The sequence below is a fragment of the Protomyctophum bolini genome (assembly GCF_963924005.1).
Source record: "Protomyctophum bolini genome assembly, chromosome: 2".
Taxonomy (NCBI): Eukaryota; Metazoa; Chordata; class Actinopteri; order Myctophiformes; family Myctophidae; genus Protomyctophum; species Protomyctophum bolini.
Genome location: NC_137863.1, coordinates 29,954,232 through 29,979,729, shown reverse-complemented (window position 1 = coordinate 29,979,729; position 25,498 = coordinate 29,954,232). Strand labels below are relative to the sequence as shown.

The 25,498-nt window shown below is 45.0% G+C and overlaps 1 protein-coding gene across 1 annotated transcript in view; it reads right to left on the bottom strand.

Moving 5' to 3' along the window:
- dnah3 (dynein axonemal heavy chain 3) overlaps positions 1-25,498 on the bottom strand; it is a gene marked incomplete at its 5' end in the record, with an annotated part of 42,585 nt that overhangs the window by 11,841 nt on the left and 5,246 nt on the right. Inside the window, 42 exons of the mRNA XM_080790349.1 lie at positions 482-664; positions 2,035-2,251; positions 2,546-2,711; positions 3,073-3,371; positions 3,771-4,141; positions 4,950-5,093; positions 5,179-5,335; positions 6,039-6,162; positions 6,358-6,537; positions 6,672-6,966; positions 7,255-7,358; positions 7,520-7,756; positions 8,092-8,221; positions 8,623-8,728; positions 9,079-9,179; positions 9,305-9,546; positions 10,403-10,514; positions 10,864-10,998; positions 11,474-11,693; positions 12,494-12,585; positions 12,666-12,842; positions 13,177-13,290; positions 13,422-13,530; positions 14,086-14,284; positions 14,630-14,744; positions 14,854-14,964; positions 15,379-15,471; positions 15,845-16,046; positions 16,355-16,491; positions 16,883-17,062; positions 17,704-17,820; positions 18,172-18,286; positions 18,427-18,518; positions 19,053-19,264; positions 20,888-21,032; positions 21,533-21,686; positions 21,864-21,987; positions 22,231-22,415; positions 23,022-23,200; positions 23,776-23,881; positions 24,205-24,335; positions 24,871-25,050. Coding sequence (XP_080646475.1) covers positions 482-664; positions 2,035-2,251; positions 2,546-2,711; positions 3,073-3,371; positions 3,771-4,141; positions 4,950-5,093; positions 5,179-5,335; positions 6,039-6,162; positions 6,358-6,537; positions 6,672-6,966; positions 7,255-7,358; positions 7,520-7,756; positions 8,092-8,221; positions 8,623-8,728; positions 9,079-9,179; positions 9,305-9,546; positions 10,403-10,514; positions 10,864-10,998; positions 11,474-11,693; positions 12,494-12,585; positions 12,666-12,842; positions 13,177-13,290; positions 13,422-13,530; positions 14,086-14,284; positions 14,630-14,744; positions 14,854-14,964; positions 15,379-15,471; positions 15,845-16,046; positions 16,355-16,491; positions 16,883-17,062; positions 17,704-17,820; positions 18,172-18,286; positions 18,427-18,518; positions 19,053-19,264; positions 20,888-21,032; positions 21,533-21,686; positions 21,864-21,987; positions 22,231-22,415; positions 23,022-23,200; positions 23,776-23,881; positions 24,205-24,335; positions 24,871-25,050 — 6,792 coding nt within the window. The remainder of the gene's footprint in view (positions 1-481; positions 665-2,034; positions 2,252-2,545; positions 2,712-3,072; positions 3,372-3,770; positions 4,142-4,949; positions 5,094-5,178; positions 5,336-6,038; positions 6,163-6,357; positions 6,538-6,671; positions 6,967-7,254; positions 7,359-7,519; positions 7,757-8,091; positions 8,222-8,622; positions 8,729-9,078; positions 9,180-9,304; positions 9,547-10,402; positions 10,515-10,863; positions 10,999-11,473; positions 11,694-12,493; positions 12,586-12,665; positions 12,843-13,176; positions 13,291-13,421; positions 13,531-14,085; positions 14,285-14,629; positions 14,745-14,853; positions 14,965-15,378; positions 15,472-15,844; positions 16,047-16,354; positions 16,492-16,882; positions 17,063-17,703; positions 17,821-18,171; positions 18,287-18,426; positions 18,519-19,052; positions 19,265-20,887; positions 21,033-21,532; positions 21,687-21,863; positions 21,988-22,230; positions 22,416-23,021; positions 23,201-23,775; positions 23,882-24,204; positions 24,336-24,870; positions 25,051-25,498) is intronic.

Below are 25,498 nucleotides of genomic sequence, written 5' to 3'. Positions count from 1 at the left end.
TTCATTTAGGAATAACTACACTCATCCTGAACACAGCCCCTTCATTTAGGAATAACTACACTCATCCTGAACACAGCCCCTTCATTTAGGAAGAATTGTGCTACTGCCTGAGGTCCATAAACACGCTATGATCGAAATACAGTGATGTGATCAACATCATTTTGTACTTAAGTTTAAAGTATCAATACCAAAATTAAGAAATACTTTCGTTACAAGTCCAGTATTCCAAATGTACTTGAGTAAAAGTACAAAAGTATTGGTATCACATTAAAGTACCAAAAGTAAAAGTACTCATTATGCATGAAATTTCACATTTCACAAGTTTTCAAATCAACATTTGTGTTCATAGTCGGTAGGATCCACTTGACTTGATTGTTCAAACTATAGTTAAAGTGCTTGGTGTGAATGGCCATTAAATGCACTGATGTTACTTTCCACCACTGTCGACATGTTATTGATCCGAAAACAATGTCTAATGTACCTTTATAGCTTTGGCTGCGGCAGCCGCCTCATTGGCCACTTGCTCGTCGGCAGACACCAGCTCCTTCTTGGCGTCCACCTCCACCGTCTCCTTCTCCACCTTCAGCATCATCTCATCCGTCTGGGCCGACGTCCGGATGAGCTCCGGCTGCAGGGCGGTCAGCTCCTGCTGCATCACTGACACCTGTGGACGGGATTCCATGGGTTCATAATTAACCCATTAAAACCAGGAAAGCATCTATGTCATTTTAGATTTTACCTATTACCTAAATGAAGAAAACCTTGTATTTTTAAAGAAAAAGCACAGATACCAGTGTCGTGATCTCATGTTGTGTTAGCTATATATATCTCGTATTGTGTTTATAGCAGACTCCTCACTCAAACTTCACATGCCCCAACATTTTATTTACCTGCCATTATCCAGAAAATAAATTTCAGCCTGAAAGTACTCTAGCATTAGCTTAGCGTGTAGCTACTGATTCAACCCACTGATTGAACTTCATCTCCGCCTGTAATCTAGGTTTTTTTTTTTTTTACAACGTGAACGAACCCCGACACCAGCACTGCAGAAATAGACAGATCTACAAGCTCTCAACGCGTAGCGAACGGCGCTGCAAAAACAGGCAGGACGCGATGCCTTGAGAGCCTGTGGATCAGCACATTCAGCAGGAGCCCGGCCGCAGCAGCATGGGGGCCGGCGCTCCGAGCCTCCGAAGGTGCGGGGAGGCAAGACTTCTCCGGGGAAGAGAAGTTACTAGGGCAGCTGGGCAGGCTACATGTTGCTGCGGCTAACAACACTGTCACCAGCCAGTGGTTGTGATGTTAGCTTGGCTTGCAGGCAGCTGCTTGTCCGTTCCTACTTAATCTCCACCTGTATTTGATTCTTATTTTGTTACCCTGGCTGCGCAGCTGCGCTGCAAAAACAGACGGATCTACAAGCTCTCAACGCGTAGCGAACGGCGCTGCAAAAACAGGCAGGACGCGGCGCCTTGAGAGCTTGTAGATCTGGCTTTTTTGCGACCTGCAGTGAGCTGTTCTCACTTTACTTTTATGACACGAATATAACCAGTGCGGCTTGTATATGTACACATTTGTTTTTTTCCCTAAATTTAGCTGGTGCGGCTTATATTCAGGTGCGCTTTATAGTCCGGAAATTACAGTATGTATGAAAGTACTTGTATTGTTCTGTATATTTGCTGTATGTTGCTGGACCCCCTTGAAAACGAGATGATACAGCTCAAGGGGATATCCTTTTCTCAATAAAGGTTCATATATAGTGTCAACCCCTTACCCCTGTGTCGGATCGGTGGTTAGACTGGCATATTCACCGATACCGATATGACCCCATATGACAAAAAAGGCCGAAGCTGGTCATTACCGATACAGTATCGGGACATCTCTAGTTTTTAACCAACATACAGATGTAAAGGGTGTTCAATAGCAATCATTCATGAAAAATAGAAAATCTAAAACGTGACAAATGTCAAGGATCCAGGCCATACTGTAGGTCACTGTCCTAGCTATATACTGAAAAGGATGGTCAAGCGGCATCACCTGAGAAGAGGCAAACTCAAGTTTCTGCAGGCCAACAAGGTAGCGGCTCCTCATGGTGTTGACCTCAGTCCTCTTGGCGTTGAGCAGAGCCTTGAAGGTGAGGATGAGCTCCAGGTAGGAGGTGGGGGTCACGTAGTTGTGTCTCCTCAGCCTGCAGGAATACCTCTCAGAAAGGTCCCTGACACTGGTGTGGAATGTCTTACACATCTCCACCACCCTGAGGATCACAACAACACATATGCAGTACATTACTACATGAAATCACACACACACACACACACACACACACACACACACACACACACACACACACACACACGTCTAATCTCATGTACAGCACTCACCTGCTACCTTTTACGCTGTGTATAAATGTGGATATCTCTGAGTTCTCCCTTGACTTTAAACGGGGATCCAAATTAAACAAACTAATCTGCCAAACTAACTTGATCACTAAAGTCCAATCTGTGTCTGTTCTACAACGCTATATAGGTATTAAAATGTCCATCCTTACTGCAGTCTGACATTACTTTCCAGCTCCACGTCCTCTAGGAACTTGTGGGCCACCATCTCCAGAGCGTCACTGGGCCAAGCCTGGAACCAGTCAATGGTGCAACAGTTGATGAGGGACGGGAACATCCTGAGGCGGTTCCTGAACGCATCACCGATGGGACTCATAGCTGTTGACAGCAGTGTTCATTTTTACAGCAATTCTTTTATAGTTTAGTCATAACCTTTTGAATAAAACTTAGTTTTAGTCATATCTTAGTCATCTGAAAAGTTGATTTAAAAGTTGATTTATTTTGGCAGGCCTTAAGTGGCGTCGTAATGGCTGATTTTACACTTGCATTCGTTGGGGTTGCATTCTGAACATAGCCGATCTACAAACTCAAAACACAAAATAATGTACTATTGCTATTTTTTTAATAGCCAAAGTGTAAAATAAGTGACAGATATTATCCCAGTTGGTCAAAAAGAACATGACTGTCTTATAGTAGTACATTCTCTCTTCTGGAAAAGTTCAGAAAATAAGACGCTCACCAAGCACAATGTGAAGGTTGGCCCTGACGCGGTCGATGAACAAACTGTACATGGACAGTGGGGTGGCGTCGTCAATCTTCTTGCCCCCGACGCGGGCGATGCTCTGCACCTTCTCGATGATGTCGGCGCGCTCGTCGGCAGGGAAGATGTTGGGGACGTCGCCCGTGTTCAGCAGCATGTTGACGTCCTCCACCATGGCCTCGTCCTTCACCTGACTGTCACTGAACAGGAACACCAGACGCTGGCCCTCGATGCCCGCCTTGAGCATCACACGCTTCAGGTCCTCAAGCCACTCCGCCCTGCCGCAGTTCCAAGGTTATTATAGTTAACTAACTAATGAAAACTAAAATTGAAAAGAAACATTTCCATTAACTGAACTAAATAAAAACTATAATAAAAAAACACACCTGTGTTTAATGAGGGGCGCACTAATCATCGTACATCACCATCAAGAATGGTGGTCCCTGTACTGTATTGTGTGTTTACAAAACTAACTGAAATTATAGGCAAAATGCCCTTAGTTTTAGTTTATCTCATTACCAACAGTAACCCGCATATATATTTTTAATGGTATCTTTCTACACTAAAACTAATACAAAAGACTAAGCGTAAAAAATATCAAGCAAACCCGCTTTAAAAACAAACAACAAAAACTAACAAAAACTAAACTATAATGAAAAATCCCAAACTATTATAACCTTGCATAGTTCTTGGTCAGCTCGATCTGGAAGAGGTCGTAGTCGTTGATGAAGGCGGCCAGCTTAGTGGCGCTCCGACGGCCAGAGCCGCCGATGCCCACCAGCAGCAGGTGGCCGTTGTCTTGCTTCAGCACGCGGCATATGCGGGAGACGTGCTCGATGGCGAACTTGAACATGACGAGCGACATGGGCGCCTTGCTGCAGTTGTTGAACTGGTCCAGGTAGTGTTCCATGGCTTCCTGCAGGGCGTGCAGGTCTGTGATCTCATCGTAGGCCTTGGCGTCGGTGTCGGGCTTGGCGTAGTCGCCAAAGAACAAGCTACGGATGTTCTCGTCTACCACCTTGCCGTCGGGGCTGAGATGGCACAACAGCTGGGCCAACGTGATGGGAGACAGGTACAGAAATAAAACCACGGGCACCGCAGACAGGTACAGAAATAAAACCACGGGCACCGCAGACAGGTACAGAAATAAAACCACGGGCACCGCAGACAGGTACAGAAATAAAACCACGGGCACCGCAGACAGGTACAGAAATAAAACCACGGGCACCGCAGACAGGTACAGAAATAAAACCACGGGCACCGCTCCAAGGCTTTGTTCAGACAGGTACAGAAATAAAACCACGGGCACCGCTCCAAGGCTTTGTTCAGACAGGTACAGAAATAAAACCACGGGCACCGCTCCAAGGCTTTGTTCAGACAGGTACAGAAATAAAACCACGGGCACCGCTCCAAGGCTTTGTTCAGACAGGTACAGAAATAAAACCACGGGCACCGCTCCAAGGCTTTGTTCAGACAGCTGGCAACTCCAATTTTGTCCCAGTCTGATCTTTAAAACTGACACAATGTGCACAATGATATTTGCAAGTCAGATCGGATTTGTGTATTCAGACATCGTCAGCCTTTCTTGTTGTAATTACGATGTAATTACATAGGTGTGAGCAATGCATAATTCGTATCCTACCCTAGGCCTACGACAGTGTTGGACGCATTGTCAGCTTATACTGTAGACCGGCTATTTAGACACCATTGTACAATGAAGTATAAATCAGGCTTCCCTTTTTAAGACTTGATAGATAAACCCAATCTGACTCCAATCTGGATATGTCAAAAATCACATTAGGTCTGCCAGTCTGAACATATAGCTTAATCCAACGGGTGTGTTTTTATTATCATACCTTATCAATGCTCTCCTTAAAGAAGGACAGTGTTCTCCCTTTGATGATGTTGAAGAAAGTGTCCCTGTCCTCAGGACTGATGAGACGGTCATAGAAAACCCGGTACACCTCATGGATCCACAGACGGATCAACTTGTCTGCCTCCTGATCGCACAAGCACAACAATACACGTCAAACACAAATGCAATCGAATTGAGTCAAATGTGTGTTCTGTGTAGTGCAAGCTCACCTGCATGTGTGTGTGCGGAGCCAGAAGGACACCGCGGATCACTCTGGCAAAGTCCCTCAGGTTGAAGATGTAGTGGGACTTGGACGGGGTGGGGAGGAAAGTGTCCATGGTGTCCTTATAGACAGCCATGGTGGCCTGCACCATGATTTTACCCAGTCTAGAGAGATAATTATTATTATTATTATTATTATTATTATTATTATAGACAGCCATGGTGGCCTGCACCATGATTTTACCCAGTCTAGAGAGATAATAATAATAATAATTATTATTATTATTACCCAGTCTAGAGAGAGAAAAACACACTTCCTGGTTAAATATAAATGTCACTGTATTTATTATACATTCAAACCTTGGTTGTCGAGATACCAATTTTATCCAATCAGGAATTAGAACTCCACAAAGAGCATGTATCAGGTTAAATTATCAATTTTATCACTTCCAATTGCACTTGTTTATCCTGTATCCTGATTGGATAAAGCTGGCAACCCGACCTGAAGATGTATCTTCTGTTTACTAAAGAGCTGGATAGATTAGATACTGAAAAACATAGTAGGCTAATGACTGAATGGAATAGAGAGCTATTTAACACTGACCAACTTTAACATTCCTTTTCCGCCTCATGGGAATCTGGCAATTTTCTTTATGCTACAAACTTACAAAACTATCCACTATCTAAGCCTTGCTGACAAGAGTTGGATATGAAACAACCAAGGTACATGAATGCTGTTGAAGCCAATACTTTTGAAACAATTCTCCATAAGCAAGTCACACGCTTACAAACTTCTAAACTGTGTAAAAATGTCTTTCTCCAATGAGGAAACATCTGGGCGATTGTGTTAGAGCAGGTTATGAGTTACCTGTAGAAGGAAGTGTCAAAGCCCTTGCTGAAGTGCCAGTCGGTGATGGAGGTGAATATTTTGCTCAGCGTTTCATCGTCAAAGGAATCAATAGAGATGATGTTCAGGTGACGAGTGAAGCGGCCTAGAATTCCCATCAGTTTGTCAGAAATCCATATCTAATCCATAATAATAGCATTAACTAAACAATAATAACATTAACTTTCCATTAACCTTACAGTAGTAAAGTACTTATACCCCAGCATCTGTATTCTAGATAAAACCTTCGCAGGTAATAGTTGACTCCGGTCAGGTAAGGTTTAAAGGGGATAAACAATACCTGTAATGCTATTCCTCCCACCCCCAGGGGGCCCCATAGCAGACAACAACAGCACGTCCACTATGTCCTGTTTGGAGTTGTCCTTCCTGTCGTACCAGTGGCGGTGGTCAATCCACTGTCTCAGCAGCTCAATGGGAGGCTGAGCCCCATAGACTTCTTGTGCTGGCATGTTCAGGTCATCTGCATGGGAGAGTTATGTATGAAAGGGTAGTGCACATAGTATCTAAATAGGCAACAACTGCAGATGCAAGACAAGGAGCCAGCTAGGTGGATGAAGTGTGTACAACTTATCCAAAGCATATGATCAGCCCTACCAACATAGATGATGCATTTCTTCCCCATGGGAGGCCCAAACATGCCCTTTCTCCTGCGATCCAGCTTGGCCATGATGATGTCCTGGGTGTGGTTAGCGGATGTGCGGGCAGAGAAGTTGATGCAGATGGGAATGTAAAGCTCTTTGGGGAGTTTCATCAAGAAGCTGTTGTTCATGACCGACTTGCCGGTGCCAGTCGGCCCCACAAACAGTGCGGGAACCTCATGCGTCAGGTACGTATGCAGGAAGAACAGCTGCCGCGCCGTCTCTGTGGTGGGGATGATGAGATCTGACACCTGGCGAGGACAGACAAGGATTAATATGGCGACAAAATGATAGCAAAATGAAGCTTCTTTCTTTGAGCCTCTTTTATGTGTCGGGTTAGGGTTTCCATTTTTACACTCAAAAGAGTTAAATTATGATTTTACCACATACAGTAGACTGGTGGTCAAAAAAAAAATATATATATATATATATATACACAGTCACACACACACATATCAAATAGGGGCCCATGGTCTAATGTTTATCAAACTGTCCAAACTATCCTTGAATTAAAGGTTCAGAGTCACTGACGAGCTTACATTGGCTCCAGGTGGTATGATGCTCTCCTCCTTTGAGATTGATTCTGTCCATGTGTTCCACTGTCCTCGTCCTTGCTTGTAGAAGTAGTAGTCATAGACAGTGCCTACAGAAGAATAGAATGCCAGTTTAAGACAATTCCATATTGGCTACATTCTATTCAGGCCAGAAGCTTTACATTTGGGTATAACAAATGAAGACATGCGACACGAATGCATGCGAGAAATGATTATGAAGACATAATAAATTAGAATTAGCCAAGAAGACCTCTCTCGGGGAAGATATTGCTCTTGGTCAGTCTGACACTTTTTGGCCGAGGGTGCTGGTCGTCCATGCCCATTATCAGCGCACGGTAGAAGGCGTCAAACTTCTTACGGCTGTCTCCGCTGATGGTCCCGCCTAGAGTCCACACGACAGCGAATAGGAACAAGCCCTGCAGCCACATGGTGACCTGTTGACTGGACATGGCCCCTCCGCCGCCGTCTCCTGACACAGCGATTTCATCTAGACATGGACAGGAACATCAACATGGTGAAAAAAGGACAATTGAGGGAGTTTTTATATTTTGACACTTGCTTTGTCACATATGTTTTCTCATTCCAATAAAGCTTCTTTGAATTGAATTTAATTTAATGCATATGTCACTGACAAACCATACTGTACTGTATCTGATAATTAAACTTGTACCCTGGTGTCCCTGGCAAAAATAGCCAATCTATAAGGTCACAACGTCTAGCATTGCGACATGTTGTGAGCTTTATAGATGGGCAACCCCATCCCATAACAAAGTATAAAATAGGGCTGAAGTGGTTTTACTGTAACTATACAGTCTTACTGACCAAGCAGACAGGAATAAAGCCTCATCAAACTGTAGGCCAGGTGGATGGCCGATGTCTGCACCAGGAAGCGACACTCGCTGGCAACAAAGTCCAGGCAGGGCTGAACCAGCCAATTAAACAGGACCACAATCTGTAACACAGAAGACAGCAGCTACATGATCACATATCATATAGACAGTAAAAGGGCAAGAATAATAACTACGAAGATAACTATAACCATATTGATGTGAGATGCCACACTGATGAATGATAGAGAGATTAGTGTTCTGTAGTGTAAACATGTTGAGCGTGATGCCCCGCAATTTTGGATGGGTTTTGATTGGCTGTCAGTGTTTTTATTGTTCAGCAAATCAAAAGTAATCCCAACGGTACTGTTGTCAATGTATGTGCGTGCGTGTGTGTGTGTGTGTGTGTGTGTCTATGCGTGTGCGTGTGCGTGTGTGTGTGTGTGTGTGTGTGTGTGTGTGTGTGTGTGTGTGTGTGTGTGTGTGTGTGTGTGTGTGTGTGCATGCGTGCATGGCATGCACTCACCAGCTCTCTGTGTTCAGCATTCAGGTTTTCAGGCAGTGTGTCCATATAGGAGTCTCTTAGTGGAGTCCAGCCTAGTTGGTGAGGCTCCATGTAGATCATACCACACCTTCATCGCATATTAATACACATATTAATACAAACAAACCAATGGAACACTCAAATACGCAGCCACAGATGCTAATTCTGTACTACAGTAACAGGTACATGAAAACATAAAGTAGGAATTTTTGTGCTCCGTGATTCTGGTGTGGTAATCTCAAACCATACATATATACACCAACACTTTTATATACTGATATTGATTAACTGAATTAATGCAATTCATGTTTTTGTTTTCTTTCTTTTTTTGTATGTGTTTTGTAATATGTTGTGTGTGGACCCCAGGAAGACTAGCTGACTGTCATGGCATCAGCTAATGGGGATCCTTTTCAAATAAACAAATAAATACTCCTGTACCTGCTGACAGTAGCTGGCGAGGCTTGCTCCAGGTCAGCCGGCTCAAAGATCAGACTCATCTTGGAACTCATCTGAATGATCTCACCACTCATCAGGCACAGCTGGCAAGGAACGCCAAGAGAAATCATTAAGTGTTAGTAAGCATGGCACACAAACGCATTAGCAAATACATTACAGTACATTAGATGTACATTAAAATATGACATAAATGCATGGTGGACGAAACCTTCTTGTTGTCGTCCAGCGCGGTGTTCATGTTCTCGATCCAGACGGCGTCGATGGGTCCGTCAAAGAGGATCCACTGGCGGTTGTCTGAGGTGGAGGTGGCCTGTTCCCTGAAGGAGGTGGCCAGGACGCCGTCGGACCACTCATGACTGACCGGGTCAGAGCAGCCATACAGCTGACCCATAGTAATGGCCTTGGGGTTGATGATGCAGTAGTCCACTGCAAACTCCTCCATCAGGCCGGCTGGGTGGAAGCAATGAGTGGAATGAGTCTGAAGCTTGACAACTTTCAACTCATAGCGTCCCTTTGGCACGAAATAGCCGATCTACAAGCTCACAATATGTACTTTTTAGAGCTTGTAGTTTGTAAATGTAAATGGTTGCTATCGGGTGGAAACTTTGGATGTCTAAAACCGTTCCTTGTTTTCATGCGGTGCTTTGTAGCATGTGTATACCAGCTGAGCTCAGTGGCCTTGTGGCCGGGTCATACCAAAGACTCTAAAAATGGGACCCAGTGCCTCTCTGCTTGACACTCAGCATCAAGGGTTGGATTGGGGTAAGTCCCTGCGACATACAAGCGTCATGTCCAGGGGGTGTACTTGTACATCAAGCTGCCTCACGCTACAGAAACAGAAGATAGGCTCCTGCCCTATGGGCCTCATGGCTCGGCAAGGCTACTTTGTAGCATGTATGAGCTTGTAGATCTACAATTTCAGAACGTTTGTGTGACACTCTTGTATGATCAAATAGGGCGTTAATTTATGGAAAAACATAAAAGATGAAAAATATGGATACAGGGTTTCTACCCGACAGCAACGAAATGGGGTGGTTCATTTATAATCTGTCACAAAATGGTGTCGCTTGCCAACAAGATAATGATTTTTTCTTTTTAGATAACTTTTTGGGGCATTTTAATTTAATTGCCTTTATTGATAATACAGTAGGTAGACTGTAAACAGGGATAGCGAGATTGAGAGTGACACACAGAAAAGGCTGTCGGGATCGGGACTTGAACCCGTGACACGCTGTCAGCCTACATTGGTGCCCGGACCACTAAGGCCAGGAGTCCGGGCCAACAAGAACAGCTCTGGTTGGCATACCTTCGAAAAGGTCTCGAAGGGCGCCGGCAAGTACTTTATAAGCAGAGGTCTTTCCCCCGAGAGGTTCTCCAACTATCATGAAGCCATGTCGCACCAGCATCATCTCGTACACCTGCACACAAAGACGTACAGTATATCCATAGAGAGTCAGCTTCTGCAACCAGTTATACAGCTGCTGAAGCATAACTGGTTGCAGAAGAGAGGCTTTTTGCCCTCTGGGAGGCACACTAGTCTAGAAGACCAGGGGTTCTCAACGCAATTGGCTGGGGACCCCCGGGAATGCTTTGGTCATGTCTCGCGACCCCAGATATAATCATTAAGGAAAGTTTATGCATGTACTACGTAAACTGTCAAATAACCTGGGGACCCCTCCTGACGCCCAGGTTGAGAACCCCTGGTCTAGACAATAAACTAAGTAAGGTCTTTCATCCCATATACACAGTGATTGTCTGTCTTTGCACCTGGGTGACTTTGGAAATGAACCACGGGACCGGCTGGAGCTTGAGCTTGGCAATGTTCTTATGAATAGCATTGAGGAGGACCTCGTGGTCTGGTTTAGGAAGGACCACTCCGGGAAACAGGTCAGAGATGATGCCCTGTGGGTAAGAAGGTAAATAAACATAACGATTCAACACAAAGCCACTGATATGCAGTACATAGTACATACACACAATCAAACACATCATTGTGTAAATCTGTATACCTTGTGTGTAGTGTTACCAATGATCCTATATTACTGCGGCACTACACAGTCTCGTGTCTCTGCATTTGATGTATGTGTTTACCTTGTTTACTGTATGTCACTCTGGATAAAGAGCGCCTGCTAAATGCCTAAATTGCAAAGCATGATTATTAGCTCCCACGTCTAACAAAGCATTAGTGCAATTATTTAAACACTGAATCTCATTAAATCACCAGTTATAGCTTAACATACTGTAAATATAATAAGCAAAGCCACAACAAGAAAATTGTTCCCCAGGCATGTTATAATTATAAAGAATATACTGTAAAAAATAATCAGCTACATCACAGTAGCCATAATTATGTAGACACAAGATAGAGTGGTGTTACCTGAAACAGCGGCACGTCCTGTGCCAAAAACTTGGCCATGTTGACGTCCATGAGCGCCCTGAGCAGCAGCACACTCTCCTTCTCCTCTGGGTACTTCAGCTTCAGGTTGCCCGCCGTGGTCAGCACAGACTTCACAGCACGCATCCCATAGTCATAGTGGTGCTGGGAAGACAGCTGCTCAGAACACAGGCGGTAGGTGGCCACGATCTTCTGGGCAAGGCTACCGACAAACAGAAAGGAATTAGGACAGAGGACGTTGGAATTACCAGCCCTGAGACTGGGTTCAGGGTCAGGGTTCAATCCCTCGCCGAGTCATACCAAAGAAGAGTAAAACTGTACCCAATGCCTACCTGTGTAGGGGTAAGTGCCTGCGACATACTAGCGTAGCGTCATGTCCAGGGGGTGGACTTGTTCGTCAAGCTGCCTCATGCTTAGGAGACAGGAGACATGCTGCGTTCACACGGGCAGATGCAAAAGATACAAAGATGCAAAGCTACACAGGATATTTGTAGCTTTGTATCTTTGTAGCTGAAGTTGAAACCAGCTCACTCAACTTTTGGTTGATTTTGCAGAAGCTACATATGTATACATTGTTGGGTGTGTCTTTAATTGTATCTTCATGTCGCCGACTTAAATTGACAATGAACGGAAGACTGTATCTTTGCATCTATCCGTGTGAAGACAGCATTAGGCATCTGACCTATGGACCACAAGACTCTGGAACCGTTGGTTCCTAAGACTACTTACTTATGTTTGAGCTGACAAAGGCTGGGTAAAACCAATAGCTGAATAAGGCTGTAGCTTAACCACTTGAACCCTAGTGTCCCTATTCTGGGTACCGGCATGCTTAATAGGCGACCATTCTGCAAGAAGAAAAAGCACTTCTACAAGCTAAAGAGGGAGCTATGGGTAGATGCATCTCCTGGGAGATGCCAGTCAAAGTATATAGGGTGTACATGGTTAGGAGACAGTGTCCATGATGTGTGATTACCGTATCATAATATCATGTGTTTTATGTACCTGCGAGATTCAATGAAACCCATGGAGTATAGTGAGATCTCTCCAATAAGGCCATAGTCTGGAACCATCATGGCCACCGTTCGGAAGAGAGCCTGCAAGAGAGCATTTCGTTTAGCTCTACTGCAGTATGGTTTGAAAAGAAATAATGGGTTAACAACACTGGGAACAGCACCTTGAGGTTGTCAGGGAGCTCAGCTCTGCCAGCATAGCCCGGGTTCATGGTGATGAAGACAGCACAGGTGGGGTTGAGGGACAGCTCCGTCCCCTCAAACAGGAAGGTCTTCAGGTTCCTGGCGATGGCCTGCTGGATGCTCTGCACCTGCTGTGCCACCACGGACAACACCTCCACCTAGGACGGACAGACAGACAGACAGACAGACAGACAGACAGACAGAGCGCTTGGATCTTCGGTTCCGGGTGGACACGTGCTCCCCTCTAACACCCATCCTTGAAGCATTGCTACCCACTCAGCTATGCAGCGGTTGTACAGTAGCTGAGTGGGTAGAGAGGCTGGGTGAAGGTGAAACTGAATTTCCTTTTAATAAAGGTCTACAAAAGCAAAAAGGTGGTAGGGTGATGCCGTGATTCAAGCGCTGGTCCCATTAGTGAACGGCCACTACCTAAAAGACAGTAGGCTAACAGCAGCAGCTGCTTGCTACTGTATGTGAGTATGGGGGACTCACCTCTATTCGATTGAACTCATCAAAGCAGGCCCAAGCACCAGACTGAGCCAGTCCTTTGAAGAATTTACTCATGGCCTTGTAGCTGAGACCATCAGAGCAGTTAAATACCACACACTAATAAGAAAAAACACAAATGTAAAAACAACTTAAATACACTTACTGAGTTTTATTATGTCATTTTGGCCAAAATCTATACTGTAAGACATTATCCAATATCCAGTGAGGTTGAAGCTGTGCTTCAGTACCTGTTTAGCCAGGGCTTTGGCCAGATCCTTGGTGGTCTCTGTCTTGCCAGTTCCTGCAGGCCCCTCGGGAGCTCCTCCCAGGTTCAGCTTCAGGGCTCCCATCAATGTCCTGGAGTAGCACATGGTGTTCACCACTTAACCCATTATTACTCCTCCATATTCAGCTTCAGGGATCTCATCAATGTCCTGGAGTAGCACATGGTGTTCACCACTTAACCCATTAAGACGTGAGGCCCATTTAAGTGACACGCTGTGAGCTTGTATCTGATTCATTACTTGACCAACTCTATCGATCGCTATATTGGCCTCTAACAGATATACATTTCTTACATGGCTTGGTTGAATGCTGGATTCTGATTGGTCAATCTCTGAGGACTGTTATAATACACTTTTTTTGTTTTGTTTTTGAGGGGCGCTGCCCAGCTTTGTGTGTTTGTGCGAATCAATAGCGATGGTTTATTGGCTGAGCAAAGTTACATATTAAGGATAAAAAGTGAGGACAGAAAAGTGGAGGCGCAAATTGCGATTGGCCGGAATGTGATGATGTATGATGACAAGAGCGCCCCTCACTTCACACGGGTGTGATTTTTTGATAATTATTTGATAATGATGATAAGCGGTGGTAGAAGTAGTAGGAATGGGCAAAGTCACTACTATAAGTAACCTGTAGCATCGGTCGGTAAGCGGTGTGATGACCAGACGTGAGGAGTTTCCCAGATACTCGTAGCCGTATTTCAAACAGGTGGTGATCATGCGCAGCATCACGTCTCCATCCTCCCAGAAGTAACGCAGCTGCGATATCCAGCTGAAGTCGTTGAGCGAGGAGACGCGCTCCTCCGCCAGCTTGGCCACCACGTCTCGGGCTTTGTGGGAGAGAAACGATGAAGAAGTCTGAATACAATTTAGAAGTTATAACATGTATTTGATGGAGATTAAAGACATGGTATTATTTCACCACCGCATATAGGAGAGAAGGGGAGGGCTAATTGAACTAATTGTTTTGTTTTTGATACATTATCCTTTCAGTTACTGGCACATGCCCCGGTTGAAATGTCAAATTATCATGACAGCGTTTGGATTTGTAGATATCATATCATTTTATTTATTTCAACACTACCTGGTGTTCTGCATCTGGCATTAAAAAGTACAACATTTCAGGTACACCTTTGGCATGAGCGTACAAAGTGCTTATCATTGAGAGACATTACCGTGCACGTCGATCACAGTGAGTGCACCAAGGGTCATCCTCGCCCCTCCTGGAAGCTTCCCGCGCACCAGCTCCACAATGTCAGCAATCTGGGCATTACACTGGTCCACATAGGCCTTTCAGTGGACAGGGAGAAACAACACCACACAGTTATGAGCAAACAGTTATTGGGCTGTCTCTTTGTGTGAATACATTTGTGTGAAGTAGGCCAGTGGAGAGACTGACTGTCAGGGAGTTGTTCTGGATGGCTTGGGACACTTCACTGGTCCAACAGATGGAGGAAGCACAGATGACCACCTGGCCTGGCCACTGCAACACCCACTTCTTCCTGGGCACCTACAAAGGATGGCGCCATCACACCTCTTAAATGTTATGATACATTAGTATACTTGTATGCAAAAACTCAAGTCAATAAACAAAAGTAGAAAAAATTGAATTTACGCCTCAACCAAGCTCACCCAGGAAAAAACGTACATTTAAACCGATATTTCACAACGCTAGTCTTGACAAGAAACATGGTGTGAATGGCCTGTATTTACTGTAAATCTCAATGAAAAGGCACAGTTGGTAGTGCTGTCGCCTCACAGCTAGAAGGTCCTGGGTTACAAAATCGTGGGATAAAAAATATATAAAAATAAAAGATGACAACACTCTGTGTTGCAACACAATATGTTGATGCGAAAACATGCAGCCCCATGTATTCTGTTATATTACAATGTAAATCTCCTATAAGGTGATATATGAAAGTACCTCAGCATACTGAAGCAGTCCTTGATGGATCACGTGCTGGACACTCCTAAGCATCATGCTCTCCACCTGCAGCAGCCATTTTTCCACCATACCCTGAAAGTCAACCAGGAACAGACAACATGCCAACATCAAAATCTAATCAGATTTAAAAAACAACTGCAAAATTATTGTCTCCACCAGAAGGCATGGGGAGAGAGTATGTTTTGCACACTTTTTCTTGTATTTAATTTATAATGCTACCGATGTTTATGCACAGCAACACTGAAAACAAAATGTTGCATTGTGGATTTGAGCTGACAGGCGCTTTTTGATGTCAATCAATCAAGTCACCTTTAATTCAAGTGGCAGATGCCAAGAATTGTATTTTATATATTTAATTGAAATATTCTTTAGGGGCATGTCATGTGATCTACCTGCACAGCCTTTGTGAATCGCGATCTACCTTTTGGGCACCCCTGGTCTATACCTTGGCTTTGGCTGGGTAGATCTTTCCTGTGAAAGGCACAGTCTCCTTCTCTGAGCTGATCATGCCGGTGATCTCCAGGTCCTCGGTGAACTCCAGCTTGGCGATGCCCTCAAAGCACTTCTTCAGATGGGGCTGGACGCGCATGGGCTCCTTGGTCTCAGAGAGGATCTCCAGAAGCTCATCATTGGACAGGAAAAAGAACCTTGGAGAAGAGATGTTAATCGGTAAAGATTATAAATGTGCCAGTTTGTGTTCACTTCTTCCAAAGAATTGCATTAGAACAATTTTGACTAACAATTTGAAAAGCCAATGGCTGGCATGAAAGGTAAGTACATGCTTTTCATCTTCCAGAATAACAGTATTGTTGTGTTCTAAGAACACATTACTGTTCTTAGAACACTGTTCTTTATGATAAGAGAGAGTATTTGATTTTTAAATAGACTGAATAATTGATGCTTATATCACAGGTATAAAGAGTTGACACTCATTATACAGACTGTTTGGTGTCACCTTGGGAAGTAAAGCCTCTTCTTCTCCAGGTATGTGTTGAGGCCTTTCTGGATGTCCTCCAAGAACATGTTGGACTCCTGCAGCCGCCCCAGCATGTTGCGTTGATCTGTGGCCACCAGCACCCGAGTATCCTTCAGCTAAAACACACACAACACAAGTGATTCACACAGAGCGCAGACAGTTTGAAGCCAAGGAAAGTGAACTCAAGTGAAAGTTTATCTCTGGAAAACATAACTGAATCATGTAACGGAGTAGCTCCCCTGGTTTGGCTTTATCCTAGATGTTAACTCTGGGTTTGAATCTTGCAAAAAACTAAAGAAGAAACAGAAACAGCATGTTTTTTACTCAATCAGGAACACAAATTCACAAGCACAGCTTTCTACTGTTGCCTATACTGTAGCTAGGGGTTCAGTGCCTTGCTCAAAGGCAACTGTTGCTGTTGACAAAGGAGAAAGCGGTTCAGTCCTGTGAATTTCCCTTCGCAAGCCTGCTTCTCTAACATCAAAGCTGCTCGTGCAATGGACTCACTGCTTCGCCGATGATGTCCTTCCAGTAACTATCTACGATGGAAAACTTGCAGCCCTCCTCTGGCATCTGGGCAATGATGTCCTCAGAGCTGAAAATGGGCTCCAGGTAGAGCCATGTAGCTTGGCACTTCAACATGGCGTCTAGGATGTCCTGCATGGTCAGCAGCTTGTCTTCCCATCGCTTTGAGGGAGAGAGCGAGTGGAAGCATAAAGGAATGAGAGGAAAGACAGCGTGGAAAAGGATCATGTAGACTAGAGAATGTGCCCCTATCTCACATATCAAAATCACTTTGTTCATGGAGTAGTCTAATACCGAATTCACACCAGCAGAAGCTGCGAAAGCAGCGATGTCTATTGGAGAGAGACCGGCGCCTTCCCCGCTGCGGCAGGAGGCGGAACCAGCCAAAAGTGGTGCGGCAAAGTACTATTATTACGGACATACAGACAGTAAACACTTCAGCCCTATATACATTTCGGCCATGTGAAAATTGCCGATATAGCTCAGATTCTAGATTTCTAGATCTGCTATTTTCAAAAGATTTTGATACGTTTGAAAACTTCTGCATAATGAGTACTTTTAGTTTAGGTACTTCATTTTGATGCGAATACATTTTTAATTCGGGACTTTTACTTGTAACAGAGTATTTCTAAATTCCAGTATTGATACTTTTACTTTTTTGAGTACCTTTTCCATCACTGATGAAAGGACACAGATAGCACAGTCATCCAAGGACAGTAGTATATAGATCATTGTTCCCATCCATGTCCAGTGTCTGTGCCTATACTGGTCTAGTTGACATGGTACGTGTGGTCATGACCTACCTTGCATTCAGCCTCTATGGGCTTGATGAAAGGCGAGCCTCGCATGGTCTGAGTCTTAATGACATGGTCATCCAGGAGCAACTGGATGTCATCCATCGCAGACACGATGCTTGTGCCCTGAAAGAAGAAACATCGTCATCGGACACACAATATGAGTCCCGTGTCCATATTATGCGCAGCGTGCTGAAATCACCTTCAGCCTGGCTGGGTTTCATTCATGTAAAACAGCTGATGGTTTCTACTTACTTAGCAAGTAGCCGCCCGTGTCTCCCTTACACAATTACAATTTAGGCATTTAGCAGATGAGATCAGAATAAGCAGATTAAGCTTAAACATATTATATTATAACAATAAACATATTAATGTGTGTGTGTGTGTGTGTGTGTGTGTGTGTGTGTGTGTGTGTGTGTGTGTGTGTGTGTGTGTGTGTGTGTGTGTGTGTGTGTGTGTGCGTATAGGCTGTCGTACTGTGTCTCTGTAGGGGGTGAAAGAGAAGTGAAGCTCCGCCCATTCACTCCTCATCTTCTCCAGGGCCTTCTCCAGAGAGTACTCCTTACAGGCTGAAGCTCCGATCTCTTCCAGCCTGAGGCAGAGGACAGGTATAAACCGCCATTCATATATACGTAATGGACTCTCATTTCCCTCACGTAACTGTTCTCTCCTCCCATTTTAAAGCATAGATTGTTGTTGTTTTTGCTGTTTTCTTTTATTTAATGGTCTTACTTGTCAGAGAACTTGGAGAGACCAAGGTCCACCATGTTCATCAGTGAGGTGTCCACACCTGGCTTAACATCAAAGCCCACGATTCTGCTGATCTGTGGGGACAAGACCTGTTAGTTGATCATCTCCATTTCATTGATGGGAGGAGGAGCAAGACTAGGCATTTATTATACCAGGAGACACGTTGTCATTTTCTTTATTACCGCATTTATACCCAGCCTGCCCCAACCTGTGTGATTTCTGGTCTACAGGGGCAGGTGCCAGCCGGTGGATCCTATTGGTTCACCGGTCTGAGCGGCCACTCCCCTCCCTCCCCCCCACCACCCTCCCCGGTAGAAAACAGCGGAGAACACTGACGTCACCAAATTTGGAGCGATGCCCCTCTGCACTGTTACTGGTTAGCGAAATACAAGACTCCCATGTCCTTTGCCAGATTTTCCAATGTGTTTCCCCAGGCTTTTCTTTTTGAGCCGAATGCGAACTAACGCTTTCCACGTGCAGGCGATATCATTTCACGCACAAAGAGTAGAATTCATATAATTATTTCAATGGCAGGACTTTTGTATGTACTGTGTCTGTTGACAAACGGAGCATGAGGCTGAATGGTGACTCTGCACTAGTGCACTGACCTCCTCCCAGTGTCGCTCTTTAATGCCAGGGTTACAGATGGTGGTGAGGAGAGGCACGTGTTGTCTGAACTTGTCTATCTTCATCTTGAAGCTCTCGGACACACGGCACGGCCCAGAGGCATCCGAGAAGGACTTGGTCAGTTTGTACATGGTCCTCCACATGGTCTCCAACTCCTCGGAGATCTTCTCTGCATTCAGGTGCAAGAAAGGGCCTGTGGAGGTTGGGGGCGCAGTGGGGTCAAGGTGGGGTCAAAGGGCATGTGGAAGTGGGGGGCACAGTGGGGTCAAGGTGGGGTCAAAGGGCATGTGGAGGTGGGGGGCACAGTGGGTTCAAGGTGGGGTCAAAGGGCATTTGGAGGTGGGGGGCACAGTGGGGTCAAGGTGGGGTCAAAGGGCATGTGGAAGTGGGGGGCACAGTGTGGTCAAGGTGGGGTCAAAGGGCATGTGGAAGTGGGGGGCACAGTGGGGTCAAGGTGGGGTCAAAGGGCATGTGGAGGTGGGGGGCACAGTGTGGTCAAGGTGGGGTCAAAGGGCATGTGGAAGTGGGGGGCACAGTGGGGTCACGGTGGGGTCAAAGGGCATGTGGAGGTGGGGGGCACAGTGGGGTCAAGGTGGGGTCAAAGGGCCTGTGGAAGTGGGGGGCACAGTGGGGTCAAGGTGGGGTCAAAGGGCCTGTGGAAGTGGGGGCTTAGAGTATATTTGAATAGAGACGGCATCCGAGTTCTCCTCCCATCCACTTGCATTAAGTTGCTCTAAAGCGCATGAGACGATTTCACTCCTCCTTCCGGGTAGGAACAGAGTGCATTCTGGGATGGATTTGCCCCAAACACATGAACACGCTGCCGTTGACTATCATTGCACGTGTTGCACAATGATAGTCAACGGACCAGCACGTTCATGTGTTTGGGCCCACGCTGCAATACCAAATTCGGCCACTATGTCCATTTCTCCTGGGTTTCCTCCGGGTGCCGTCTCTATTCATATATACTCTAAGGGTGGGGGGCACAGTGGGGTCAAGGTGGGGTCAAAGGGCATGTGGAGGTGGGGGCACAGTGGGGTCAAGGTGGGGTCAAAGGGCATGTGGAGGTGGGGGCACAGTGGGGTCAAGGTGGGGTCAAAGGGCCTGTGGAGGTGGGGGCACAGTGGGGTCAAGGTGGGGTCAAAGGGCCTGTGGAGGTGGGGGGCACAGTGGGGTCAAGGTGGGGTCAAAGGGCCTGTGGAGGTGGGGGGCACAGTGGGGTCAAAGGGCATGTGGAGGTGGGGGCACAGTGGGGTCAAGGTGGGGTCAAAGGGCCTGTGGAGGTGGGGGCACAGTGGGGTCAAGGTGGGGTCAAAGGGCCTGTGGAGGTGGGGGGCACAGTGGGGTCAAAGGGCATGTGGAGGTGGGGGCACAGTGGGGTCAAGCAGTGTTGATTTTGACAGCAATTATTTATTTATTTTCGGAGCGCAACCAAACAAACTTATTTGTCTTTTAGTTCTACTGGATCTCTTCTCCACTAGTCCATCCTTCTAGTCTAGTTTTCATTAGTTGACGAAATTGTCAATATATTTAGTCTTAGTTCTAGTCGTCGTAGCTTAGTTTTATTTAGTTTTTGTCCGTGACGAAATCAACACCGGGGTCAAGGGAGTTCTGCGTCTATGCTTTCTTCTAAACCAGGGGTGTTCAAGCCCCACCTCTATCCATAGCAAAAATAGCCTTTTTATGTGAGTTTGTAGATCTCTGCTATTTTTGAAAATGTTTGGATTTATTTAGTTCGTTTTTGTATTACTTTGAAAGAGAGAAAAATAAATCTTTGAAATATTCTGGCTATAATGAACATGCTGGGTTCACCAACCATTCATCCAGAGCTCTGCCTGGACATGGAAGCGGAGAGCAGTGGTCCAGAGGTGGTGGTAGGGCTGCTTGGTGGCCAGCACACTCTGCAGCATGGGGAGCTGAGTCAGCTCCTTCTCCAGCAGACTCTGTTCTTTGTTAATGCCCTGCGGGAGGGAGCAACCGAGACATTATTTATAATATATTACTTTATAATACGGGTGGAAACCTTGTATGTCCAAATCCAAAACCATTGCTTTTTTATTATTAATTTAAAAACATTTAAAAAAGGTGAAAACAAGCCCACAACGCATTGCGATTTGCGATGTGGTGCGTTGTTCACTTGTACATTGGCTATTTTCACTACATTCTTGTGATGAACTAGGGCGTTAATTTACAAGATAAACATTTTTAAAAGTTGAAGCATCTGCCTACATTTTCACGTAGAAAAGACCCCCAAATTGATATGTATTTGGCAGCGGACCCCATTTTAGAGAGAGAGTTCACAGTTTTCCTATGATCTATAAGCTCATAGCACAAGCATTCAGGACTTTTTACTTGTAACAAAGTATTTCTACTTTGCAATATAGATGCAGAAACGTGAGTACTTTTCCCACCACTGACTGTTTGTTGTACAGTACGTGCCCTGGACACTATGACCTCTGACCTCTAGTTGAGTGAGCGCAGCATCCAGGGTGTCAGCGAGCTGCTTGAGTTTCTCCACGTTCCTCTTCATCTCCTCCAGGTGCGTCACTTCCTTCTTCCTGAAGGCCTCCACCTCCTTGCTCACATCCTGCAGCGTTTGGTCCAACTGCTCCGTCCTGATGGGGGGGGCAGAGGATGTTCAGGCACTAGGTGGAAGAAATACTTACATTTTGTAAAAAAAAAAATGGGTTACATTATTTGTTTTAAACGGATGCGGATAAGGGAGAGGGATCACTAGGAGGCATTTGGGAGGATGTATGATGTGTGATGTCTTCACAGGTTCACGCAGTGACCTTTTAAGGAGCTGGTCCTCGGCTTGTTCTTTGCTGGTGGCCAGACAGCTCTTGTTGAAGTCAAACACAGTGAGGATCTGGTCCGGCCACTGGAATACTTTACAGTTCAGTCTCATGTCATCAGCTAGATGGAGAATAGGGAAAAACTTACATCAGATCAGCCACTGCAACCCACACAGAGGCACCAGCATTTCTCATGAATGACCAACGCCCAAGTCCATTCAGCAAACTCCAATCTACAAGTTCACAATGGGTCGTGCTATGACACATTGTTAGCCTGTAGATCTGCTGTTTTGGAACGATATACAACAACGTATAAATCAAGCCTTACTGCAGTACATCATGTGATTTGAGTTTTTAAACGTACCAGGCAGGGTGGCATGGTCCAGTAAGAAGCTGAGGCGGTGGGCCGCCTCATCGATCTGGTCTCTCAGCTTGTGGACAGTGACCTCGCTGGACTGTTTCAGGTACTGGTTGAGAGATACCAGGTCCTCCGTGGAGGTTGGGGTTCTCGAGACGGCTTCCACAATGTCCTCATAATGTTGACAAAGCCTAGGAAAGTACAAAAGAGTAAAGCTTAATTTATACTCCATTGTGTGATCGTGACACTTGCCGACAAGGAGAGTTTTTATGATGTCACATCAAGGGCCAAACATGGCAGTAAAAACTAACGATAATCAGCTACCTATAACTCAAGAAAGAGTCAAATTTGCTTGGTGTCACGCTCAATAGAGGGTATGCGCGTGACATCATCATCAAACCAGGAAGTTATGCAGGAACACCTACTGAGTGGCAAAAAACTACTTTCCTGGCCTTGACAGCCCATACATCCAAACAGAAAAGTCATATCTGATTGCATTAAACAACTTTAAACAGTATTAAACTCACTTTGCATGTTGCTTTGCCAGGCGATTTGCCACTCACTTTAAGCATGTGCATACCCTCTATAACATTAAACATTTTGTAAAGAAAATAGGGGTAGAAGAACATAATTCTATACCAACACCCCTCTTTTTCCTCCTCTACACGTCACATTGCGGTGCGTAACGCGCGTTGTGATGATTACCACATTTCACTCAATGTTCGCAGAATAGGGACACTAGGGTCCATGTGGGTCGCTAGGGTACTTAAAAGGACTACTCGGGACAGTCTCTTCACCTCTTACTGAGCTCTCGGTTCTCGTCCACCTCGAATGTGATGATCCTGTCTTTCAGTTTCTCCACAAGCTCACACAGGTCGTCGTTCAGCTTGCCAGCGTACAGACAGAACATGGACAAGGGTACTGTGACGTGCAGAGAAGCCACCTCTTTCCACAAGTTCTTGAGACTTTCAATTTTCTGAAAAATGGAGAGCAGAGAATGCATTCATACACGACCGAAATAGCCATTAAATGATAACAGAACAGCTAAACGGCATCAAACCCTGTACACTCAAGACATGCTCCATATATGGCCCTCCATGCCAAAGCGCCAGCGCTCGCCCAGCAGTCTGCCGTCTGCCGTCTGTCATCACCCAGGCGGATGCGTTCTCAGGCCTCAGGGTGTCTTACTGGTTTTATGCCATCAATCTATGTTTCCTGTGTGTGCACGTGCGCGCGCGTGCATGCGTGTTTACTAAAAAGCTATTTCAGTTGCAGATGTTGTAGGAAAGGTGATTGATTGAATGATTGATTGTATTCTTTATTAACAGTGAAGAAGAAAGAAGAAGAAGAAGAAAAAAGCACAAAAAGCACAGGAAAGTACAGTTCAATCTCAGGTTTGCTATTTTAAACCCAAGAAAGCCTATGGCATGTTTCTATTGGGTCCTTTGAACTTGGTGCAATACAAGGAATGTATTATTATACATTAATATTACTTAAAAGTAGAAGTTAGCTGTGTGGATAGGAGAGCATCAGTTATATAGATTATATTACCTTGGAAAACCCTTCTAGGGAATGCTTTTCCTTGAGGAATGCCGTTATGTCCTGCTTTGCCTTGTTGTCCAGAAGATGGCTGTATTTCTTATACACATTCAAATACCTGAACATCAGAATGTAGCACTCACTGCATTGTCTTAGTCATAACACCACCCCTGTCATTGTCTTAGTCATAACACCACCCCTGGCATTGTCTTAGTCATAACACCACCCCTGTCATTGTACATGAGAAATATAGTGCAAGGGTTCCCAAACTTTTCAGCCCCCTGAAAGTAATTAAATTGTAACTTATGAAATATGCAGATAGCCTGTATGCCTGATGTCAGTTTGTTTACTGTTGAGTGAGAAAACAATGTTGCACATTAAGCTAATAAACTGGGTCCCTCAGTTTGGGAACCACTGATATAGTAAGTAATGCCCTCCTACTTTGTTGGTCCCACTGTGTTCTTGTGGAAAATGCCTTTAGCTTTGTTGATTATTTCTGTAACCAGCAACTCATCAGGTCTGACAGAGTATAGGAACAGGTTATGGATGTCTGGGAACAGGCTGCACTCCACCTAGACACCAAAAAACATTCAAAAATAATATTATTAATACTTGTTATGGGCCATGTCGCATGGCGAATATATGAGCTCACAAATTGTTGTGGTGACACTGTCACACGACACCGGCATGTACCGGTAATAGAGAATTAAATCAAGCTCTAGCTCTACATGATTGATGAATAAAATGAGTTCCATATTATAATACACTCCTCACAGCATGGCACAAAGTGATTGTATATCTATAATGTTTGAGAACTACTGTTATAAACCACTGTTCTAAATCCTAAGAGTTTTCTTCTTAAAGATGCTTTACCGTTTTTAATGGTTTAAATTGGTGTGCAGATGTTTAGACCTTTTTTATTTTTTTAGTATTTAGTGTCTAACTATCATTATGATAGCTGCCATTATGACAGCCATCAGCTCATTTGGAGGAAATATTTGTGTGTCCTGGTGCATGGACACTACTGCTAACATATATGCTGAATAAATGCGTCAAGACATGGGCTCATGTTGCATACGTTACGTTGCCAGGTGCTGACCCATGTACCTGAGGGAGCATCTGGGCACTCTTGACGATCTCCAGGAAGGCCCTGTGTATGAGCTCCCAGCATTCCTGGAGGCTGGGGTTGAACACGATGCGTGGCTCCACCACCTCCAGCTTGACCAGCAGCACCTGAGGCTGCACGTACCTCATGTCGTCAAACACCTGGCCAAAGTCACTACCTTCCTGAAAGAGACGGAAGGGCCAGGCTTGATGTTTGATGAATGACAGACACTATGAATGGGATGAAAGAAACATAAAGTGGTGCTTTCTCCTCATGAGTAAATGTTCCTTCATTTGCAGCTGTCATTTCATTTTCAATTTCTATTGGGCCAAATGACCATTAAGCTGCATGTGCTCAGCTTTTCATATTAATAACGTCATCTCCAAAATGTTTCAGCCCAAACCGAGCCCCTTTGACTTAAATGATTCAATATTAAATTTCAGTTCATTATTAAATTAAATCTAAAACATACGTGAAGAAGAATGCATGGAGTTACAAAGTTGGTCTACTGGCAGTGTGCACAAGACATTTAGCACTGAGTCGTCCAGTAGTGCGAGATTAGCTCCAGATGAAGACAGCAGACAGACAGATAGACAGACAGACAGACAGACAGACAGACAGACAGACAGA